The sequence below is a fragment of the Vicia villosa genome, unplaced genomic scaffold (genome assembly GCF_029867415.1).
Source record: "Vicia villosa cultivar HV-30 ecotype Madison, WI unplaced genomic scaffold, Vvil1.0 ctg.000052F_1_1, whole genome shotgun sequence".
In the NCBI taxonomy this organism is placed as follows: domain Eukaryota; kingdom Viridiplantae; phylum Streptophyta; class Magnoliopsida; order Fabales; family Fabaceae; genus Vicia; species Vicia villosa.
Window position 1 is genome coordinate 1,656,482 of NW_026704981.1, and position 19,296 is coordinate 1,675,777.

At 40.0% G+C, this 19,296-nt stretch overlaps 1 protein-coding gene across 2 annotated transcripts; it reads right to left on the reverse strand.

Moving 5' to 3' along the window:
- Positions 1-749: 749 nt before the first annotated feature.
- LOC131623132 (uncharacterized) lies at positions 750-19,057 on the reverse strand. 2 transcript variants are annotated; one of them, XM_058894142.1, is made up of 3 exons: positions 13,255-19,057; positions 7,811-11,606; positions 750-5,592 (listed from the first exon to the last, which is right to left on the reverse strand). In XM_058894142.1, the coding sequence occupies exon 3, from the start codon at positions 3,378-3,380 to the stop codon at positions 1,830-1,832; it is 1,551 nt and encodes a 516-aa protein (XP_058750125.1). In that variant the 5' UTR covers positions 3,381-5,592; positions 7,811-11,606; positions 13,255-19,057; the 3' UTR covers positions 750-1,829. The 2 variants fall into 2 exon arrangements, 1 of the variants encoding a protein (XP_058750125.1); XR_009290151.1 differs by lacking the exon at positions 750-5,592 and adding an exon at positions 5,874-6,162 and having other exon boundaries at positions 7,811-19,057.
- Positions 19,058-19,296: the final 239 nt, after the last annotated feature.

The window sequence follows — 19,296 nt, forward strand, 5'->3', positions numbered from 1 at the left end:
ACATCTGCATGATTGATGTTTTTATTTTAGTTTTATTTTTATTAAGCTATGTGCAAGTGTGTGCAAAAACATTGCCATTTAAAGGAAAAAGTTAAAAGAAAGACAAAGAGCAAAACATTTGAATGCAAAAACGTCCTTTTATTTCATGATTAACTTTGAAAATGCGAACTGCATGGCCCTACAAATGATTCACTACGCCTTGGGCATAGCGTAGGAATTATTGCATGATAAGAAAAGTAAAAACAAGAAATTTACTCCTGAGCTTGTGTGACTTGAATGACATCTTCAATTGTCCAGTTGCGAGGTATCTCCCTAGGAATACTTGGACGAATCCAGCTATCAAAATCACAGTCACTATCCACCTCCTCGCCATTGACAATGGCATTAACCTGACCATCTTAAATGACACCACCACTCACAAACTTGACCGGGCTAAGGATATTAGGCTTTGGCGATGCAATATGCTTTCCAGGACTGAAACCAAGACCATTCTTGTCAAATTTGGGACGCACATCAATTACTTGCCCCCAGCCTTCCACCTTTCCAGTCTCAACAACAACCTGAGCGTCTTTCAGAGAAGACATAATCGTTTCTGGCTTCGCTATCTCATAAGGAGGAGTTCTCACAGCATTTACAGCTTCAAACGCTTGGAATGGCGTCTCATGTATTTCACCTTCGATCTCCACATACCGGAAAGAAGACAAGTGACTCACGATGTAATCATCCTCACCACAAACCCTCACCACTTTACCATCAACCGGATACTTCAACTTCTAATGAAGAGTGGATGTCACAGCGCCAGCCTTGTGAATTCAGGGTCGTCCCAATAGACAACAGTAAGCAGGTTGAATATCCATCACATAAAAGGTCGTGGTGAAGATCTGAGGACCAACTTGGATTGGCAGATCTACTTCTCCGAACACAGACCTCTTTGAACCATCAAAAGCGCGTACCACCAACTCACTGGGCCTCAACTCAACACCAGCATAGTCAATTCTCATAAGGGCCGATTTGGGAAGCACATTCAAGGAAGAACCAGTATCAACCAACACACGAGACAAAGTCGTCCCCTTACACTCCATTGAAATATGCAACGCCTTGTTGTGGTTTCTCCCCTCAGGAGGAAGATCACGATCAGTAAATCCCAAACCATTTCCAGCTGAAATATTATTGGCCACCGCCTCTAATTGGTTCACAGATATTTCTTGTGGCACGTAGGCACCATTCAAAATTCTCAAGAGAGCATCTCTATGACCTTCCGAACACATCAGTAATTGCAAGATGGAAATCTTTGATTGGGTTTGACCCAACTGCTCAACAACTTTGTAATCAGACTTCTTGATGATTCTCAACAATTCCTCCACATCCTTGGAAGATACATCATTATCAGGTTCCCCACTCTGAATCGGAGAATTCTGGACATCAGTTACCACTTGTTTGCCTTTGGCCTTAGCCGAAGCATCTGCATTGTTTTGTACTAGCTGAGGAGAGAACACCCTACCACTGCGAGTGATCCTACCAGTACCGGCGAAATTATTAGCATTTGCAACTGCAGCTTCCACAAGTTTCTCTTTAGACGGCTCACCCTCTTCCTTCGTGCCATAGTAATACACGTCTGAACCATAATGCCAAGGAATGGCCTTCTCACTCTCATAAGGAACTGGTCCTGGCACGGTAATCATCAACGCCGCTGGTTGTTCCTCATATGGGATATTGAAAGGTATCTGAATAGGCACTTGGATACATATTGGAACAACAGGCTCATAAGGAATTGAAATCACAGATACTTCACCATTCTCACTCTTCGTGCCTCTCAACCTTCGGTAAAATTAAAGAGGACCCTCATCCATCAGTTTTTGTACCATACCTTTCAAATCAGCACAGCCCTCAGGTTGACTCTTGCAATTCTTACAATTGATACCACAACCCGGGAAGATGCCGCTATTTACCAGATGTTGCTTCACAGACACAAGGGGAAAAGTCAAACAGCTCACATCAGATACAACATTTATCTCTTCACTCTCAATGGCATTCACACCCGAGCCTCCGTGAGTTGGCATCGGATTATTGACAATATTGGGTACTGGAGTGAATTGAATGACTTTTTGATCTAACAAGTCCTGAACCTTGTTTTTCAAAGCAATGCATTTTTCAGTATCATGCCCCACACCACCAGAGTGGAACGCACAACGGGCATTCGCGTTATAGCTTTGTGATTGTCTGTCTGGAGCATTTGGAGCATCCCTCAACGTGATTTTCTCAATATTGAGCAAGTGCTGCAACAACTGAGCATATGTCATAGGAATCAGATCAAAGTGCCTGTTAGGTCTGGTCCTCGGAGGGTATCGATTGTTCTGATACTGAGGACGTTGTCCTTGCTGTTGTTGTTGTTGGGGCACAAGAATAGTAACAACATTCACCTGGGAGTTACTTCTTCCTTGGTTTCCTCTTCCATACACAGCGTCAGCATTTCCTTCCTTCTTTCTGGCATACCCCTCCGATGGTCTCTTGCCACTCGCGGCGCCAGAAGAAGTGCCTATCTGAATCCTTCCCATTTTCAAGCCCATCTCAACACGTTCACCACATCTAACCATTTCAGCAAAACTTGCAGACGTACTACAAGCCAAATAGTAATGTCCCGACAGAGTGCTTGTGAACATATCAATCATCTCACGCTCAGTCATAGGAGGTTGCACTCTTGCTGCCAACTCACGCCATTTCTGAGCGTATGCTTTAAAAGAATCCTTGGACTCTTGCACCAAACCTTGAAACTGGGTTCGATTGGGTGCCATGTCAACATTATATTGATAATGCTTAATGAAAGCCTCCACAAGATCTCTCCATGAGTGAATATGAGTGCGCTCGAGTTGTACATACCACTCCAAAGAAGCTCCAGCCAAGCTATCTTGGAAGAAGTGCATTAGAAAGCCCTCCTCTTCGGAATACACAGACATTTTCCGGTAATACGCCTTAACATGAGTCATAGGACAAGTCGCTCCATTGTATTTGTCAAAAGATGGAACTTTGAACTTCGGTGGAATCCTCACACCAGGAACCAACCCCAAGTCATTGATATTCATGCCTAACACCCCTTTGCCTTCAACAGCCCTGAGACGTTCCTCAATCAGACGATACCTTTCAACTTCATCATGCGCACCCTCAACACTATGCCTTGATACCTGATCAAAGTTCTCAAAGTTGAAATCCTGATTACCACGGTTCTGATTATCTCTCCTCCCCAACAGACGAGATGGAGGTGGTGGAGGGAAACCTTGATTCTGGTTGAAAGGATTATAAGGCACATAGTTAGGACGCCTGAACTCATTCTCATCATGATGATCATCAATACGGCCTGACACATCATCAAACAAACCATACATTTTAAGTCCTCCTAGAGTTCTCGACGAGAACTCGCAAATCCTCTTGACCCCTGGTGACGTTAGCCAACGCCTCCATGAACTGCGTCATCTGTGCATTCATCTGCTCCGTCAATTGAGCTCTCATCTCTGCCATCTGTTCCTGAATCTGTTCCATCTGCCTTCTCTGATTGCTCCTAGTCGGATACGGGTGATTAGCCGTCTTAGAACTCCTTCTGATAACAAAACAGCAAGACATAATATATAAGACCTGCAAAGCCTGCAAATGTATGACATGTATGATATATGAATGATATGCATGAAATGTTTGTCAATTTTCAGGTATCCAAGAGTTCATCCCACTTTCAGATAGGACATAGCAACCCTGATACCGAATATATTTGAATAACAATCCACACACGAGAATACTTCATCAAATTGAGCATATTTCATTCAAACATAATTCCAAATTTGAGTTCATACAAACAAAACACATAATCGTGTCACAATGTGCTCATAAGGCATACAAAAGAAATCCAGCGTAACAAAATGCGACACCATCCAACAATCCTGGACATGGGCAACAAATATCAAAATAAACAGTAAATCGACATCATGGACCAAACAGATCCACTCCACAGCAACACTAGGATCGTCTAATAACAGAATGAGCTCCTCCATCTCCTCTCCGCTGGGCTCGGAGGCTTGCGAGCTCTTCTTCAAGTCGAGCCGACTTGGCTTTTTCTTCCATCAATTGCTTTTCTGAATCCTGCACCTTTCTCTTGCTATTGTTTTCGGACCTTCGCAACTTCGCACATTCCTGTTGTTTTCGGTACAAGCTTTCTTCCATCAAGTCATGAGATCGCCTTTGAGCACGTGTCATGTTTGAACCTTCACCTTCCGCATGCTTGAGCTTACGAGCCAATTCCGCCTTTTCGTGATCTTGAAAATACCTCTCCAAACCAACCTCATTGTCCTTTGCTTTTAGCTTGATGTTGTCCGCTTCGGCCTGAATAGAGTTCAGCCGCAACTGTATCAGATAAAACCACGGGAGGTTGCTCATACAATGGACATGACCTCACAAATGGCAGCAACAGATTTGCCACTCTTGCCTCAACCCATTTCCTGTAAGGACCCATAGCAATAGGAACCTTCTTGCTCAAAGTAGTCCGATCCCTTCTATGGACTTTAGTCCAAGCATACGCTATCTTCTCTAGCTCCAGAGGATCTTTACCATCAGCAAAGTACACTGATTCAAACGCTTCTACATCATTCTGAGCCTTTTCCATTGCATATCCCAATTGACGATAGGCGAGCGTGGGATTATAACTAATACAACCTTTGGTTCCCATGAGGGGAACATTGGGATATTGACCGCAACTAGTGATGATGTTCCAAACCTTCCCCACACAATAATTCCACCTGATGTCATAAGATGTGAGGTTAACAATCCTATCTGACCACTTAAGAGAACTCTTCTTAAGCACAAAAGGTCCTCTCACTAGCAAATGCAACATGAACCACTAATACAACAACGGAAGACAAGAACCAACAACATATCCTCCCTTCTTACTTCTCGAATGGATTGAAAAATAAACATCTGCAAGCAACGTTGGCACGGGGTTTTTGTTCATAAAGACACAGATCGCCGCCAAACTCACAAAGTTCTCCCTTGATGGGAATAAGACAATACCATAAATCATGATAGCAAGCAAACGACTAAAATCAACCCACTGCTCCTTCTTAGCCGCATCCTCAGCCCTACTAATCAGAAAGCAAAGATAGAAACCAGAAACACCGCCCGATGACTTCCAATTTCTTTCCACCTCCTTTATACCCATGTGAAGAGCTTCAGCTATTTGTTCAAATCTCACAACCTTGGGAACTCGAACAAAAGGTACATCATCAGTGATTCGGATGTTGACTATGTAAGAAAATTCCTCGAGCGTTGGGACCAGTTGATAGTCCTAAAATGTAAAACATCTCAAGTGCGGATCATAGAACTGAAATAGGGTGATCAAAGCCATCGGATCAAAAGATGTATTGAGGATGGAGAGCAAATTGCCATAATCACGATTGAAGTCACGGAGAACCTCCCCTTTCAACCGAGAACTCAAACCAATCAACCCGGAAACATCAATATCCGGAATCTTGTAAGCTCTGGTATGCCTCGTGCGTTCTTTGACAGTATCAGTGAGAATGTCCATCTTCAACTTGGGTGAACTCCTGAATGTCCCTGAAAAATATGACATGCAAATGCTTATTATTATATACATTTTTTTTTGCATTTCTTTTGGAAATAAATATGCTATGATGCAAAGTGGTGGGACTTGTTGCCGCCCACCAGGCATTCTGGACTGCCGGTAACACACATAATACAGAGCCAAAGGTTCGGCCCTAGATGGTATACCATACGGAACATAGAATGTCAATTCACGGAACCAAAGTGTAACACCCTTCTAAAACCCCCACGGAAAATATAATAAAAATTCAGAGTAAACATGAAATACAAGGATGTCACAACTTCTTTAACATAAAATACTATAGTCATTTGTCATGCCACACGAGGAACCATTTAACATAAATACAATTCATGTTCAACACAGCGGATTATAATTCATAACATTGCATAATCATCATCATTCATGCAAGTTCTCTAATACAATTATAAACAACAAAGACCGACATAATAACTCGTCTCTAAACTAGCGTTCCCCAGTGTTACATTCAGAGCATGACTCGACACGGACTAAGGGCTAGCCTATAAGCTATCTTCACCCAATCAAGACGCCGCTACATCCTTAATCTGAAATCATCAAAGTAAGGGTGAGTTTCATTCGAATTAATAAGCATTATGCAATCATAAGCAATAAAATCTCATAGTAATTATCATCCACTCAATCATACATATAATCAGAATTATTACAACAAGTAAACATCAATCCAACAATATTGGCCATCGGCCCACAACTCATCAATTATACTAATGATCAAGTTATATTAACAACATATTCTTAATACATCAATCATATAAACACACCAAGGCATAACACTGAATTCCATCCAATCATGTTATAACCAATGCATATGATTAAACTGACACTATGCATGTGGTACCATACATGGGATATACCCATCCAACTGATATCCTCATCACTGAGATACAGTTTAACCAGCACCGATTCCACACACAGAGAATCATGCTCACCAAATATCCAGCACCGATTCCACACACTGGGAATCATGCTCACCAAAATATCCAGCACCGATTCCACACACTGGGAATCATGCCCACCAAAATATCCAGCACCGATTCCACACACTGGGAATCATGCCCACCGTTTTGATCCACTTTCATCACCGGGATCCATCACCAAAAATGTATGCCAATGAATGCAACATATAACATGCTTACAACATCACCAATCCGATGTAACACATCGTCTCATTATCATCACCAAATCATCACCAATAAGCATGTATATATTCTTAGCATTCATACAAACATATCACACATACATTCACCACAGTTCACATGTTAATATTAACAGTATATTAACATTCATAATTCATCAATCATCACCACGTTCATACATCGTTACATCTAACATCATTGCACACAATGTAACCAATTATCAAAACAACCCAACAACATAATCACAAAATATGTATTCATTTACGACATGTTATAAACCAACATCACCCAATAAATATCACAATCTCATCACCAATACAGAACATGCATCAATAGTCATATATATAAGCACATATACATATACTATCTTTCAATTCATTAATAATTAAATCGAGTTTAAAAAGTAAAGTTGGCTATTGCCCATTTTATCAATTCATCAGATAAAGCATCTCACTAGCTTCACAACGCCCAAAACGGCACATAAATCGGATACTCGGATCAAAAGTTATGAGTTTTCAAAGATAAAACATTTTTAGAAAAAGTGCTGCAGGAACGGGGTTGTCCCTACGTGGGAACCGGTTCCTGGCAGCTTCAAAGTCACGTCTCTGATTTTTACTATGGGGAACCGGGTTGTCCCTACATGGGAACCGGTTCCCAGCTACCCAGAACCCATATTTCTCTGTTTTTACAAGGGGGAACCGGTTCGTCCCACATGGGAACCGGTTCCTACGTACCTGCACAGCAAAAATCACCATTTTGACAGCATTTACCATATCCCAATACCCCAATTTCAGGTACATACGAACATACACACAATTATCATTGTTTTTCACACAATTACACATTTCAAACAAGTTATTGACATGTATTAACATCATATATCACAAGTATCAACAAAATCATGCCAATTCATACAAGATTATCAAAACCTAACAAAATTCCCAAACCCGACACGTACGATTGAACTAGACAACAATCCTAATCAATCATACTACCTACAATCACATAAGGAATACTAACCCGAAGAATCCCCCCTTACCTCAGAGTCGAATCTTCGAAGTTCTCTTCCCCTTTGGCTCTTCTCACTTTCACGTGTTCTCCTTTCTTCAGACTCAGTTCCTGCTTCTCCTTCCTCTTTTCCCCAAATTCCTTATTTTATGAAAAATAAAATAATTATTATAATGGGCTTGCTTAGTCAACACCCCCTCTTCTGCTAATCACCACTCTAGGCCCAAATGTCAATATTTCATCATTTTCCAAATAATTCCAAATAAAAATACTAAAATTCCAATTATTTAATTTAAATCCAAATTAAATTAATAAACTGAAATTATGGGGTGTTACAACTCTCCCCCACTAAAAGAGTTTTCGTCCTCGAAAACATACTTCAAGTAAAGTCCCAGATAAGAGTACTTCATTTGACTCTCTCCCATTCTCCGTTAACACCTTCTTAGTCGAGTCTCAAAATTCATCTGACATAACCAACACCAGCATATCTCATGCATTCAATCTCCGCCCTTACTTCGCATCTGACCATCCCAGGGTATACCACTCGCTATACTCCAACGATTAACGACAATGAAACTTCGAGGTACGATCCATACAATACACTCAACAACTGAATAATACAATTACATAATCCATGGTATGATCGCAACTGATCAACACTGTAGTAATGGATTCCATTTACTCACGTACCAACCTTAGGCACACTCTTGCAATTGAGCGATAAAGTAATACTTACACTTACTCAAAGCAAATTCCCGAGTTACTTCATCTATTAAAAACATTCCCACTATCGGAACAAGCACACATCAGTAGTTATAATTACATAGCTCATTATCCTCAATATACCATTGCTTACAAGGTAGCTCAATTGAGTCCCACTCTCCACTAAGAATCAGATTAACTTCGTCCTTCGCAGAGTATAATTCCACATTATATTCATAAATTTACATAACACCTTACAACAGTACAAAATTATTATGGCATTACATAGTATCAACTCGTTGTCTTAACATTCTTCGAACACATACTCATTAACTACATTCAACCATAATAGGATATCCATCATCTCGGCAATTATTCAAAAGGTCATAATCCTTTGGCACGACATCCTCACGTCCACGAGATTCTAAACCCAACATATAGATAAACACATATTCTCCATGTAGAACCCCGACATATTAATTCTCACTACTCACGAGTAGCACTCATAACACCACTTTACATCATACTTTCGCTGTACGACTACGACTACTCGTCTTAAGTCACCGTCCAATACTTTGCACTCCTTCATATTCACTTCCTCATAAGTTCCCACAATATGGTGAGTGGTTATTCTCACCTCTCAACCTTCACCACATCTTATACCATTAAGGTAACAAGCAATCTCATACTATCTATATGACTCCGCCTACTATCAACAAGAGATTAAGGGTGATCAAGTCCTCAATTTGTCAATAGATAGCCGACAATCATGTTTAAGCATAAACCGTTGTTACTACATAATAGTGTCCTTCCTGAGTTTATACTCAACTCATTAACATTGTCTAATTCTCTACGGTGTCCTTCTTCTAGAATTCTCAACCCGGTAGCATCTTGAACGCAAACGCGACTTCTAGACCTCATTACACCATCCTCGTTAATTCTGAATTCGCCGTCTTTACCTTTGTAATCCAAGGTCGACTTATCGATCAACTCAACATCAGCTTTCTGACTTTCTCTATTCTCGTCAGGAATACCATTAGTCAGTTTCAGTATACCCAATCTAACATTATTAGGAGCACTTTCACATACCAAACTTAATTCTCTGAATTGTTCAATTAAATCCAACTCTTTCACCATCAGCATCGACATTTTTAGAGGCAACCTCGAACCATACCAATAATGTTACTGCAACTTCAAACAAACCATGGCTGCCAATTCTAAATCATGAGTCAGATAATTCCTTTCCTGCGCTTTCAATCGTCTCGACGCATAAGTTACTACTTACTGGTTTTACATCAATACACCATCCAAACCCATCAACGACGCATCACAATATACCACAAATGGTTCCAAAGTCTATTTCACTTTTTCTACTGATTCCTTCATCACTCAAATCCATCAATATTTAAATCATCTTTATCCGCTTATTTATTAAGGACATATTCTACTCGACTTCGTTCCGAACAATCGCGGTAATAAGCATTCCTATTTCAACACTGGTCTAGGCTTCTTTATCCAACATCATAATATCTCCTCATAGGACCACTCTACTGTATTTATAACTCTTCCACAAGTTATAACATAATCTCACCTCTTCGTAGTCTCAAACGACACCCTAATCCGATACTCAAAGTTCAAGATATGAATGTTTCCAACCGTTACCCAAGATACAATACCGATACCATGCAACGAAACTCTATACGACATCTCCAAAACTTCTCAATTGGCACATTTAATCTCTAAGATTGCTTCTCAACAAGCCTCCTCATTATTCCTTTATTCTGTTTAACTCTGACACTGACATCCCATGCCGCACCAACGAACAATCTAGTTCTAAGGACAAGTGTAACCGTAACTTCACCTCTTTCTAACATCATCCTAACACAATTAAATATGTTACAGCTGCTGCAACCATTTTTATAACAAGGTTCATCTCGTTAGCTTTCCGACGCTTCAAACGGAACTCAAATCGGATGTCCAGAACTCCAGTTATGAATTTTCGAAGTTTCATAACGATTCAGCAATCTTCCTGCGATTTGCTTACGAAAATTCTGCTCCAGAACTCATCCTCTTCAAATTAATCTCATTATTAACATCATCTTATCACATCTCTTCGCTTCCAAACTTCTTATAACTTAAACAACACATTTCATCGCTGAAGTTCGATTTCTGCAACATCCTGAAACCAAATTCGTGTACGCCATCATCAACCTTCTTATCCTTGAGATCATATTCGTCTCTTTGCATTACTCGCACTTCGAAACTTTCTCAACAACATCGATAACCTCTCCCATCATCTCAATTACTTACTAGTAATCCTACGACAAGGTCTACGACAATACTTCTTTTAATCACTGCTTCAACAACAACCTTTTACATAGGGCTACTCATACAACAACATCGCAGTACGTCAGTAGCACTTGAGGCATCACAACTTCCAAATTCCATTTCTCAGAAATAACCATCATCTACTCCGAGACACTCCGACTGAACAACAACCACGGTCTTCAGTCCATGTCACCTTCGCTTCAGAAAGCAATAACTCCACACTCTTGTACTACTGCCCCACGCATCTCTCTAACATCTTGCATCTGAGACATATCCGAGAAGCATGACTTCTCCCCCACTAGTTTCAATCCCACTTCTGCAAGCAAACATTTAGAACACACTGAGTACCGACAGTGTTTCACACACATGTCGCATACCGAAAGGAAATTAACAACAAGACTCTGGTCGCAAGGACCGACAATGCTCTGATACCACTATTGTAACACCCTTCTAAAACCCCCACGGAAAATATAATAAAAATTCAGAGTAAACATGAAATACAAGGATGTCACAACTTCTTTAACATAAAATACTATAGTCATTTGTCATGCCACACGAGGAACCATTTAACATAAATACAATTCATGTTCAACACAGCGGATTATAATTCATAACATTGCATAATCATCATCATTCATGCAAGTTCTCTAATACAATTATAAACAACAAAGACCGACATAATAACTCGTCTCTAAACTAGCGTTCCCCAGTGTTACATTCAGAGCATGACTCGACACGGACTAAGGGCTAGCCTATAAGCTATCTTCACCCAATCAAGACGCCGCTACATCCTTAATCTGAAATCATCAAAGTAAGGGTGAGTTTCATTCGAATTAATAAGCATTATGCAATCATAAGCAATAAAATCTCATAGTAATTATCATCCACTCAATCATACATATAATCAGAATTATTACAACAAGTAAACATCAATCCAACAATATTGGCCATCGGCCCACAACTCATCAATTATACTAATGATCAAGTTATATTAACAACATATTCTTAATACATCAATCATATAAACACACCAAGGCATAACACTGAATTCCATCCAATCATGTTATAACCAATGCATATGATTAAACTGACACTATGCATGTGGTACCATACATGGGATATACCCATCCAACTGATATCCTCATCACTGAGATACAGTTTAACCAGCACCGATTCCACACACAGAGAATCATGCTCACCAAATATCCAGCACCGATTCCACACACTGGGAATCATGCTCACCAAAATATCCAGCACCGATTCCACACACTGGGAATCATGCCCACCAAAATATCCAGCACCGATTCCACACACTGGGAATCATGCCCACCGTTTTGATCCACTTTCATCACCGGGATCCATCACCAAAAATGTATGCCAATGAATGCAACATATAACATGCTTACAACATCACCAATCCGATGTAACACATCGTCTCATTATCATCACCAAATCATCACCAATAAGCATGTATATATTCTTAGCATTCATACAAACATATCACACATACATTCACCACAGTTCACATGTTAATATTAACAGTATATTAACATTCATAATTCATCAATCATCACCACGTTCATACATCGTTACATCTAACATCATTGCACACAATGTAACCAATTATCAAAACAACCCAACAACATAATCACAAAATATGTATTCATTTACGACATGTTATAAACCAACATCACCCAATAAATATCACAATCTCATCACCAATACAGAACATGCATCAATAGTCATATATATAAGCACATATACATATACTATCTTTCAATTCATTAATAATTAAATCGAGTTTAAAAAGTAAAGTTGGCTATTGCCCATTTTATCAATTCATCAGATAAAGCATCTCACTAGCTTCACAACGCCCAAAACGGCACATAAATCGGATACTCGGATCAAAAGTTATGAGTTTTCAAAGATAAAACATTTTTAGAAAAAGTGCTGCAGGAACGGGGTTGTCCCTACGTGGGAACCGGTTCCTGGCAGCTTCAAAGTCACGTCTCTGATTTTTACTATGGGGAACCGGGTTGTCCCTACATGGGAACCGGTTCCCAGCTACCCAGAACCCATATTTCTCTGTTTTTACAAGGGGGAACCGGTTCGTCCCACATGGGAACCGGTTCCTACGTACCTGCACAGCAAAAATCACCATTTTGACAGCATTTACCATATCCCAATACCCCAATTTCAGGTACATACGAACATACACACAATTATCATTGTTTTTCACACAATTACACATTTCAAACAAGTTATTGACATGTATTAACATCATATATCACAAGTATCAACAAAATCATGCCAATTCATACAAGATTATCAAAACCTAACAAAATTCCCAAACCCGACACGTACGATTGAACTAGACAACAATCCTAATCAATCATACTACCTACAATCACATAAGGAATACTAACCCGAAGAATCCCCCCTTACCTCAGAGTCGAATCTTCGAAGTTCTCTTCCCCTTTGGCTCTTCTCACTTTCACGTGTTCTCCTTTCTTCAGACTCAGTTCCTGCTTCTCCTTCCTCTTTTCCCCAAATTCCTTATTTTATGAAAAATAAAATAATTATTATAATGGGCTTGCTTAGTCAACACCCCCTCTTCTGCTAATCACCACTCTAGGCCCAAATGTCAATATTTCATCATTTTCCAAATAATTCCAAATAAAAATACTAAAATTCCAATTATTTAATTTAAATCCAAATTAAATTAATAAACTGAAATTATGGGGTGTTACACAAAGCCCATAGTCAATAACACACTGGAATAGAACACAGATCACCACTCGAACAAGAACCATAGTACCCCACGAACAAGAACCAACAGTACACTCGAACGAGAGCAGCGGTAACCCACGAACAAGAACCAATAGTACACTCGAACGAGAGCAGCGGTAACCCACGAACAAGAACCAATAGTACACTCGAACGAGAGCAGCGGTAACCCACGAACAAGAACAGCGGTCACCAACAATGTACCTGTTAAGCAATGATTGATTCCCGCCCCACTCACGGGTAAATCTAGGCCAGGGTAGGTCAAAAAACCAACAGAGGATCGAATGTAGGCGTTATCATACGATATTGCCTCATTCCACCAAGCTCTGCCCGTGGATACGTGATCAGATCAATCAGGCATACGCCTTCTGTCCGTCACGGCCACTTTAGTCTTAGTTCTTATGTTATCACTCATAGCCTGGGTATTGGGCCTTTTACCTCTTGAAACACCCACCCAACAAACAAAGATCCAGACAGTCCAGAATATGATGCAAAAAGTAAAAGCGTACATAGAATGCAATGCAAACATATAAATATGCAAAGCAGTAAAGCACCCAAAGATAAACACACAAGCGCTAGGATCGACTTGGTAAGTCCGGACCCGCAATAGGTCGAGACGTCCCCAGCAGAGTCGCCAGCTGTCGCTACCCGCGAAAATTAACTGAGTCGCCACTAACATATTTATCCTGAAAAGGAAGGGAATGTCAGCAAACCACAAAACAAAACAACGGTCTCACGACCAGAGAAAAAAGGGTAAGGGAGTCGGTTATGCGAGGGGAAGGTGTTAGCACCCCTCGCGCCCATCGTACTCGATGGTATCCACGCTAGTGTCTAAATCTATGGGTGTGTAACAAATCTACGCTAATCTGGACTAAAATGCATGCAAAATGTAGGGAAAAGAAAGAGTTATGCTCGCACGGGCCCTACCCCGCTGCCTACGTATCTGTTTTGCAGAATCAGAGCTACCGTAGCTCGGCTAACTAGTTTCTGTTTGTTTTGTGTTTTTTAGGTGAACAAGTTACATTTGCACTCCGCTGCTCGACCTTTGGAGACTTATGCTTGGGAATGGAGCGGAAATAACAAGCTCTTAAGAAAAGAAAATCAAAGAGTTTGATTTGTGTTTTAAAGAATGCATGAGGAAGACCTAAGCTAAGGGGGAAAGCTTGCTACCTAATGTTATCATACAAAGGGTACAAGTCTAAACTAAACTAGCAACCTACGGGGGAAAAGGGAAAGCACACAATAGTATCACATAAACGAGCTCCGCTCGTAAAGCAAACAAAACCAACGGTACTGACCGAGTGGTAGAAAAGCGGTCCCGCCATAGCCAAGGGGAGCAGCTCAACCCAAGTCAACCAAGCATTAGACCTCGCGAAAATGATCGGACCATAGACAAGAGGAGCGGATCCCTCTCAGCAACCAAGCCGTCACGGATCGTAAAGGAAAACGGTGCGTGCGTACACCGAGAATCAACGTCGAGCGACGCGAGCTATAGGAAAGGCGGGGGTCCGGCTATATGAACCATTTTCCTGACATACTCGATAACAAGATCTTGTACTAGTTCAGAAGCGAGTGACGCGTAGCGTGCGCATACTGAACGGACTCGATGAGACTGGGCGGGGGTTGATTGCTAACCCTTTCCGCGTGCCTTCCATGAGGACTTAACGGAGTGCCATATAGGACTTATTACACCGTGACTCCCTGCCGCAAAGCACAAATAAAAACACACCAACAAAAACAGAGCCTCTTTCGAGGGCTTGGCCAGATGCATGTCTAGGTCCTACTTCTCATGTTAAAGGATGATGCGAGAAAGCGATAAAGTGCGAGAGAAATAAAATGAAACGAAATCAATACCAAACGGATGATGATCCGTAAACTAAAGCGAAGAGAGCGAGTAAATTAGGATCCCGCGAGCGAGCTAGCAAAAGCAACAGCAAACATGTCAGCACTCCGATTAAAATCCGCATGAGCAATCAAGAGTCGGCGCGATGAAAGTAAATCACGCGCCAACGTGTGCATTGGGCACAACGAATATCATACACCTGCAAGGGAAACAGAAATCCGGACAAGCAAGCATAATGATAAAGGATGCGTGTAGAAACGCGAATCAGAGAGAGGATAAATGTCGTGTCCCGCAAATAAAGCGGAACACGAGAGCGGGTATCGACCAGAGCCTCCATGTTGCCTTGCATACTAGCACACACGTTAGAGATAACAAGACACTGCAATCGGAATTGCGTTATTGAATTATAAGCTGAACCGGAAATGGATAACGGAATAGAAAGTGAAAACATAACAAAAGCGAATAAGAAGGAACAAGCAAATCAAATATGTACAATAAAACTACGGAAGCCAACACAAATATTTACATGCACAACGGTACACCGAAACGGCAAAACCGGGTAAAAACAGTGAAAACTAAACTCGTCAGAATTAAGCCAAATTTTTATGGTAAGCTAGAAACGTGCCAAAAACTCAAATATGGAGTCGGAATTTACAAAATCGGCCCGGAAGCACGACTTTCGGAACAGGGGCAGTAGCGAAAACGGTAAAAAAAGTCGGCCGAAACCAAAAATAAACTATACAAACAGCTCCGAAAATATTGTTACGTATGAAAAACATTATTCACATGATCAAAAACGATAAGCGGTTCAAAAGATATGGCAAAATGGAATGAAGCCGACACGACGCGCACACAAAACACAAACCGAGCATACTGAGTATATTATGTGAAACAGAAAGTTGCAGCAGCTCAAATGTCAATTATTAGCACATAGAAACACTATCTATCACTTAGAAACAACAAGCAACCAATACCAACTAGTTTCATATCAAAAGTGCAACAAAAGGACCAATTTTCATGAGTTAAAAGAATGGAAACATAGTGCAATGGAGCCATGGAAAATTCTGCATAATAGTGATAATAAAACAGTCCTAAAGCTCACCACAAATCACACACAAACTCAAGAGAAAACCTCACAACAATTAGCACAAAGTTACATATGTTTACAAGTGAAATTATGACACAAAACATGGTTTCAAGTAGCAATTAGAATGCCAAATTTGCTGCATTATTATGATGAAAAACCAGTCCCAAAAATACATTCATATCACTAGCAACTCAATGCAAAGCTTCATGAAAATTGGCAAAGGATAACATATACTTGCAAGTGAAATTTGGTGCACCAAACAAGCTCTCACATAGTAAACAACAAGTAGTCCTCAACATTAATCCACATATTTTTTTGAAACATTTTCATATGATAAGCTCAAGTATTAGCACAAAACAAACATTAGACAATCATGAAACAAGTCTCAACCACACTAGTTTTATCACATTTTTAGCAAATGTCAAAACCAAATTATGACCTAAGAGAATCAACCAATACCACACTTATGCAACATTATCAACAACTTGATTTACTAACAAACAAACACCAAGCCTTGCCAAGCATTCTCCCTCAACAAAATCAACTCGAGTATCCAAAAAACACATGAACATAGTGCAAATAAATTTTCAGCATCGCTATTTTTGACAACATGAATCTCACTTACATTATTGAACCAACAAACATCAAGAAATTCACAGAAACTTTCCAGTATTACTAATATCGAACAAACTCCCAACAATTTCCACTATTAAAACCGAACCGAAGTATGACTTCCCGAACGGGGCAGCCGCGTGTGCAACATGAAAGTGTCGTCAAATCAAACTACAATCGAGCAAATATCATTTAACTACTAACACAATGTTATGACAAGCATGCTTCCATATTAAAATGACAATTAGTAACAATCTCCACATGGGACAGCAAGTGTATTACAACAAAACATAGCAAAAAGTATGCACAAAACTAAACCAACCAAACATACTACAAGAAAACTCATCAATAGGTATCATTAAGCAAAGCTGAGCAACATCCATCAACAACTAATACCTATTCCAACATATCATTTTCCAACAATTTCAAACAATAACATGTATTACTTCCCACAATTAAATCACAACTGTACATATTCAAATCAAACACGGCACTGCTCTGTCCAAACTTTAAGTCACATGAACTCATCATCACTTTATCTCCATAATTCAAGAGCATGAGACTTTTAGAAAAATATAATTCTAATGCTACTTCAAGCCTTTAAAACACGCTATTTTCCAACCAATTTTCATGCTAAAACCTCATCAATTAGTAGCCGAAATTTTCAGCACTTAAGCACTTATGTCAACATGTTTTTTATGCATTTTCAAAGCACCAAAGCAACATCAAAACATCATTAAAAATCCAGCAACGATTCATCATCAAAATAGCACCAAAATGTCATCAAAACACAACCAAAACCATGTTAAATTTTCCAGAAACTGTGCATGTTCATACAACCATATTTCTATGCATTTTGAGGTTCTAAAACAACAACAAAACACCATACATTCCCAGCACTAACAAGTCACAAAATCAACAACAATTCATGAGCAAGTATCACCAATTAATCACTACATCCATATTATTCACTATTCAAGCAACTTTGATCAAATCACATCTCTCACAATCAACTCATCAAACATGTAGTATGCATTCATTTGAGTTCATAAGCACTTGAGACATATCATCAACATAATCCACATTAAAATTTCAGCCCTATCTTAGCTCATATCAACATATTTTTCACTAGTTTTCTTAAACAAACTACAACAACAATCAACACCGAAAATTCACAACAAATATCCATCAACCACACCTTGAACAACTCTTATCTATTTATGCACACAACAATTCACACCATTAAACATCCAGCGGAATTAACCATAACAAACGACCACATCATCATCAATTCTCATGTTCAATTACCAATTCAAGTGCTCAAATCTTCGTATAAACCATAATTCTAATCAACTTTCAGCATCTAATACTTGAACCGCAACACAAATCGACTCGAGAATCAAGCAACGAATATCAACAAACTTCAATTCAATATCTATTATCAACTACACACAATGATTACCAAATTCATCCATAATGCGAGCAATTGAAACAAAGACTAAAGGATTGCGGCATTACCGAAAAGATGAAGAGGAGGCTGAAACGGAATTGGAGGCCGCGATTCACGACCAGAAGCGGCAAAAGGGAGCAGTCTTCATGGCACAAGACGAAGAGAGAGAAACGCTGGTCCGTGGCGGTGATCGGCGGCGCGGAAATCACTTGACGGAGGGAGCTGCTCGGAACGAAGGAGCACAACGGAGAAGGTGGATCAAATAAGAGACCGCATGGTGATGATTCGGTGATGAGAGGGAGAAAGATCCTTGAGCTTCAATCAATTTGTGTGTTGGTGCGTTCTTGAGTTCTTCGTGAAACTCATCATGTTCTTGAGAAAAAAGAAATAAAAGTTGTGTTTGATTTTAGAGAGTGGGAGGAGAGAATTGGAGTTTTGTTTGTGAAGTGAGGGAAAGAAAGATTGTGAATTTTTGGAGAATTCAAGTTATGGGAGAAAAGGGGGAAAACTAATTTATATAGTGTATGTGGTGAAGTGTAAAAAATGCCTCTAATGTATCTCTCTTTTGTTCGTTTTCGGGGAAATTTGACTCGGTGCGGAATTTGGAAATAAAACGAACATCACTGCGAAGATGACAAAATTTGTGACTCGTAGCCGCGAGAATCGTCTCAATCCGACAAACGGTGAGGAAATTATGCGCGTTTGAAT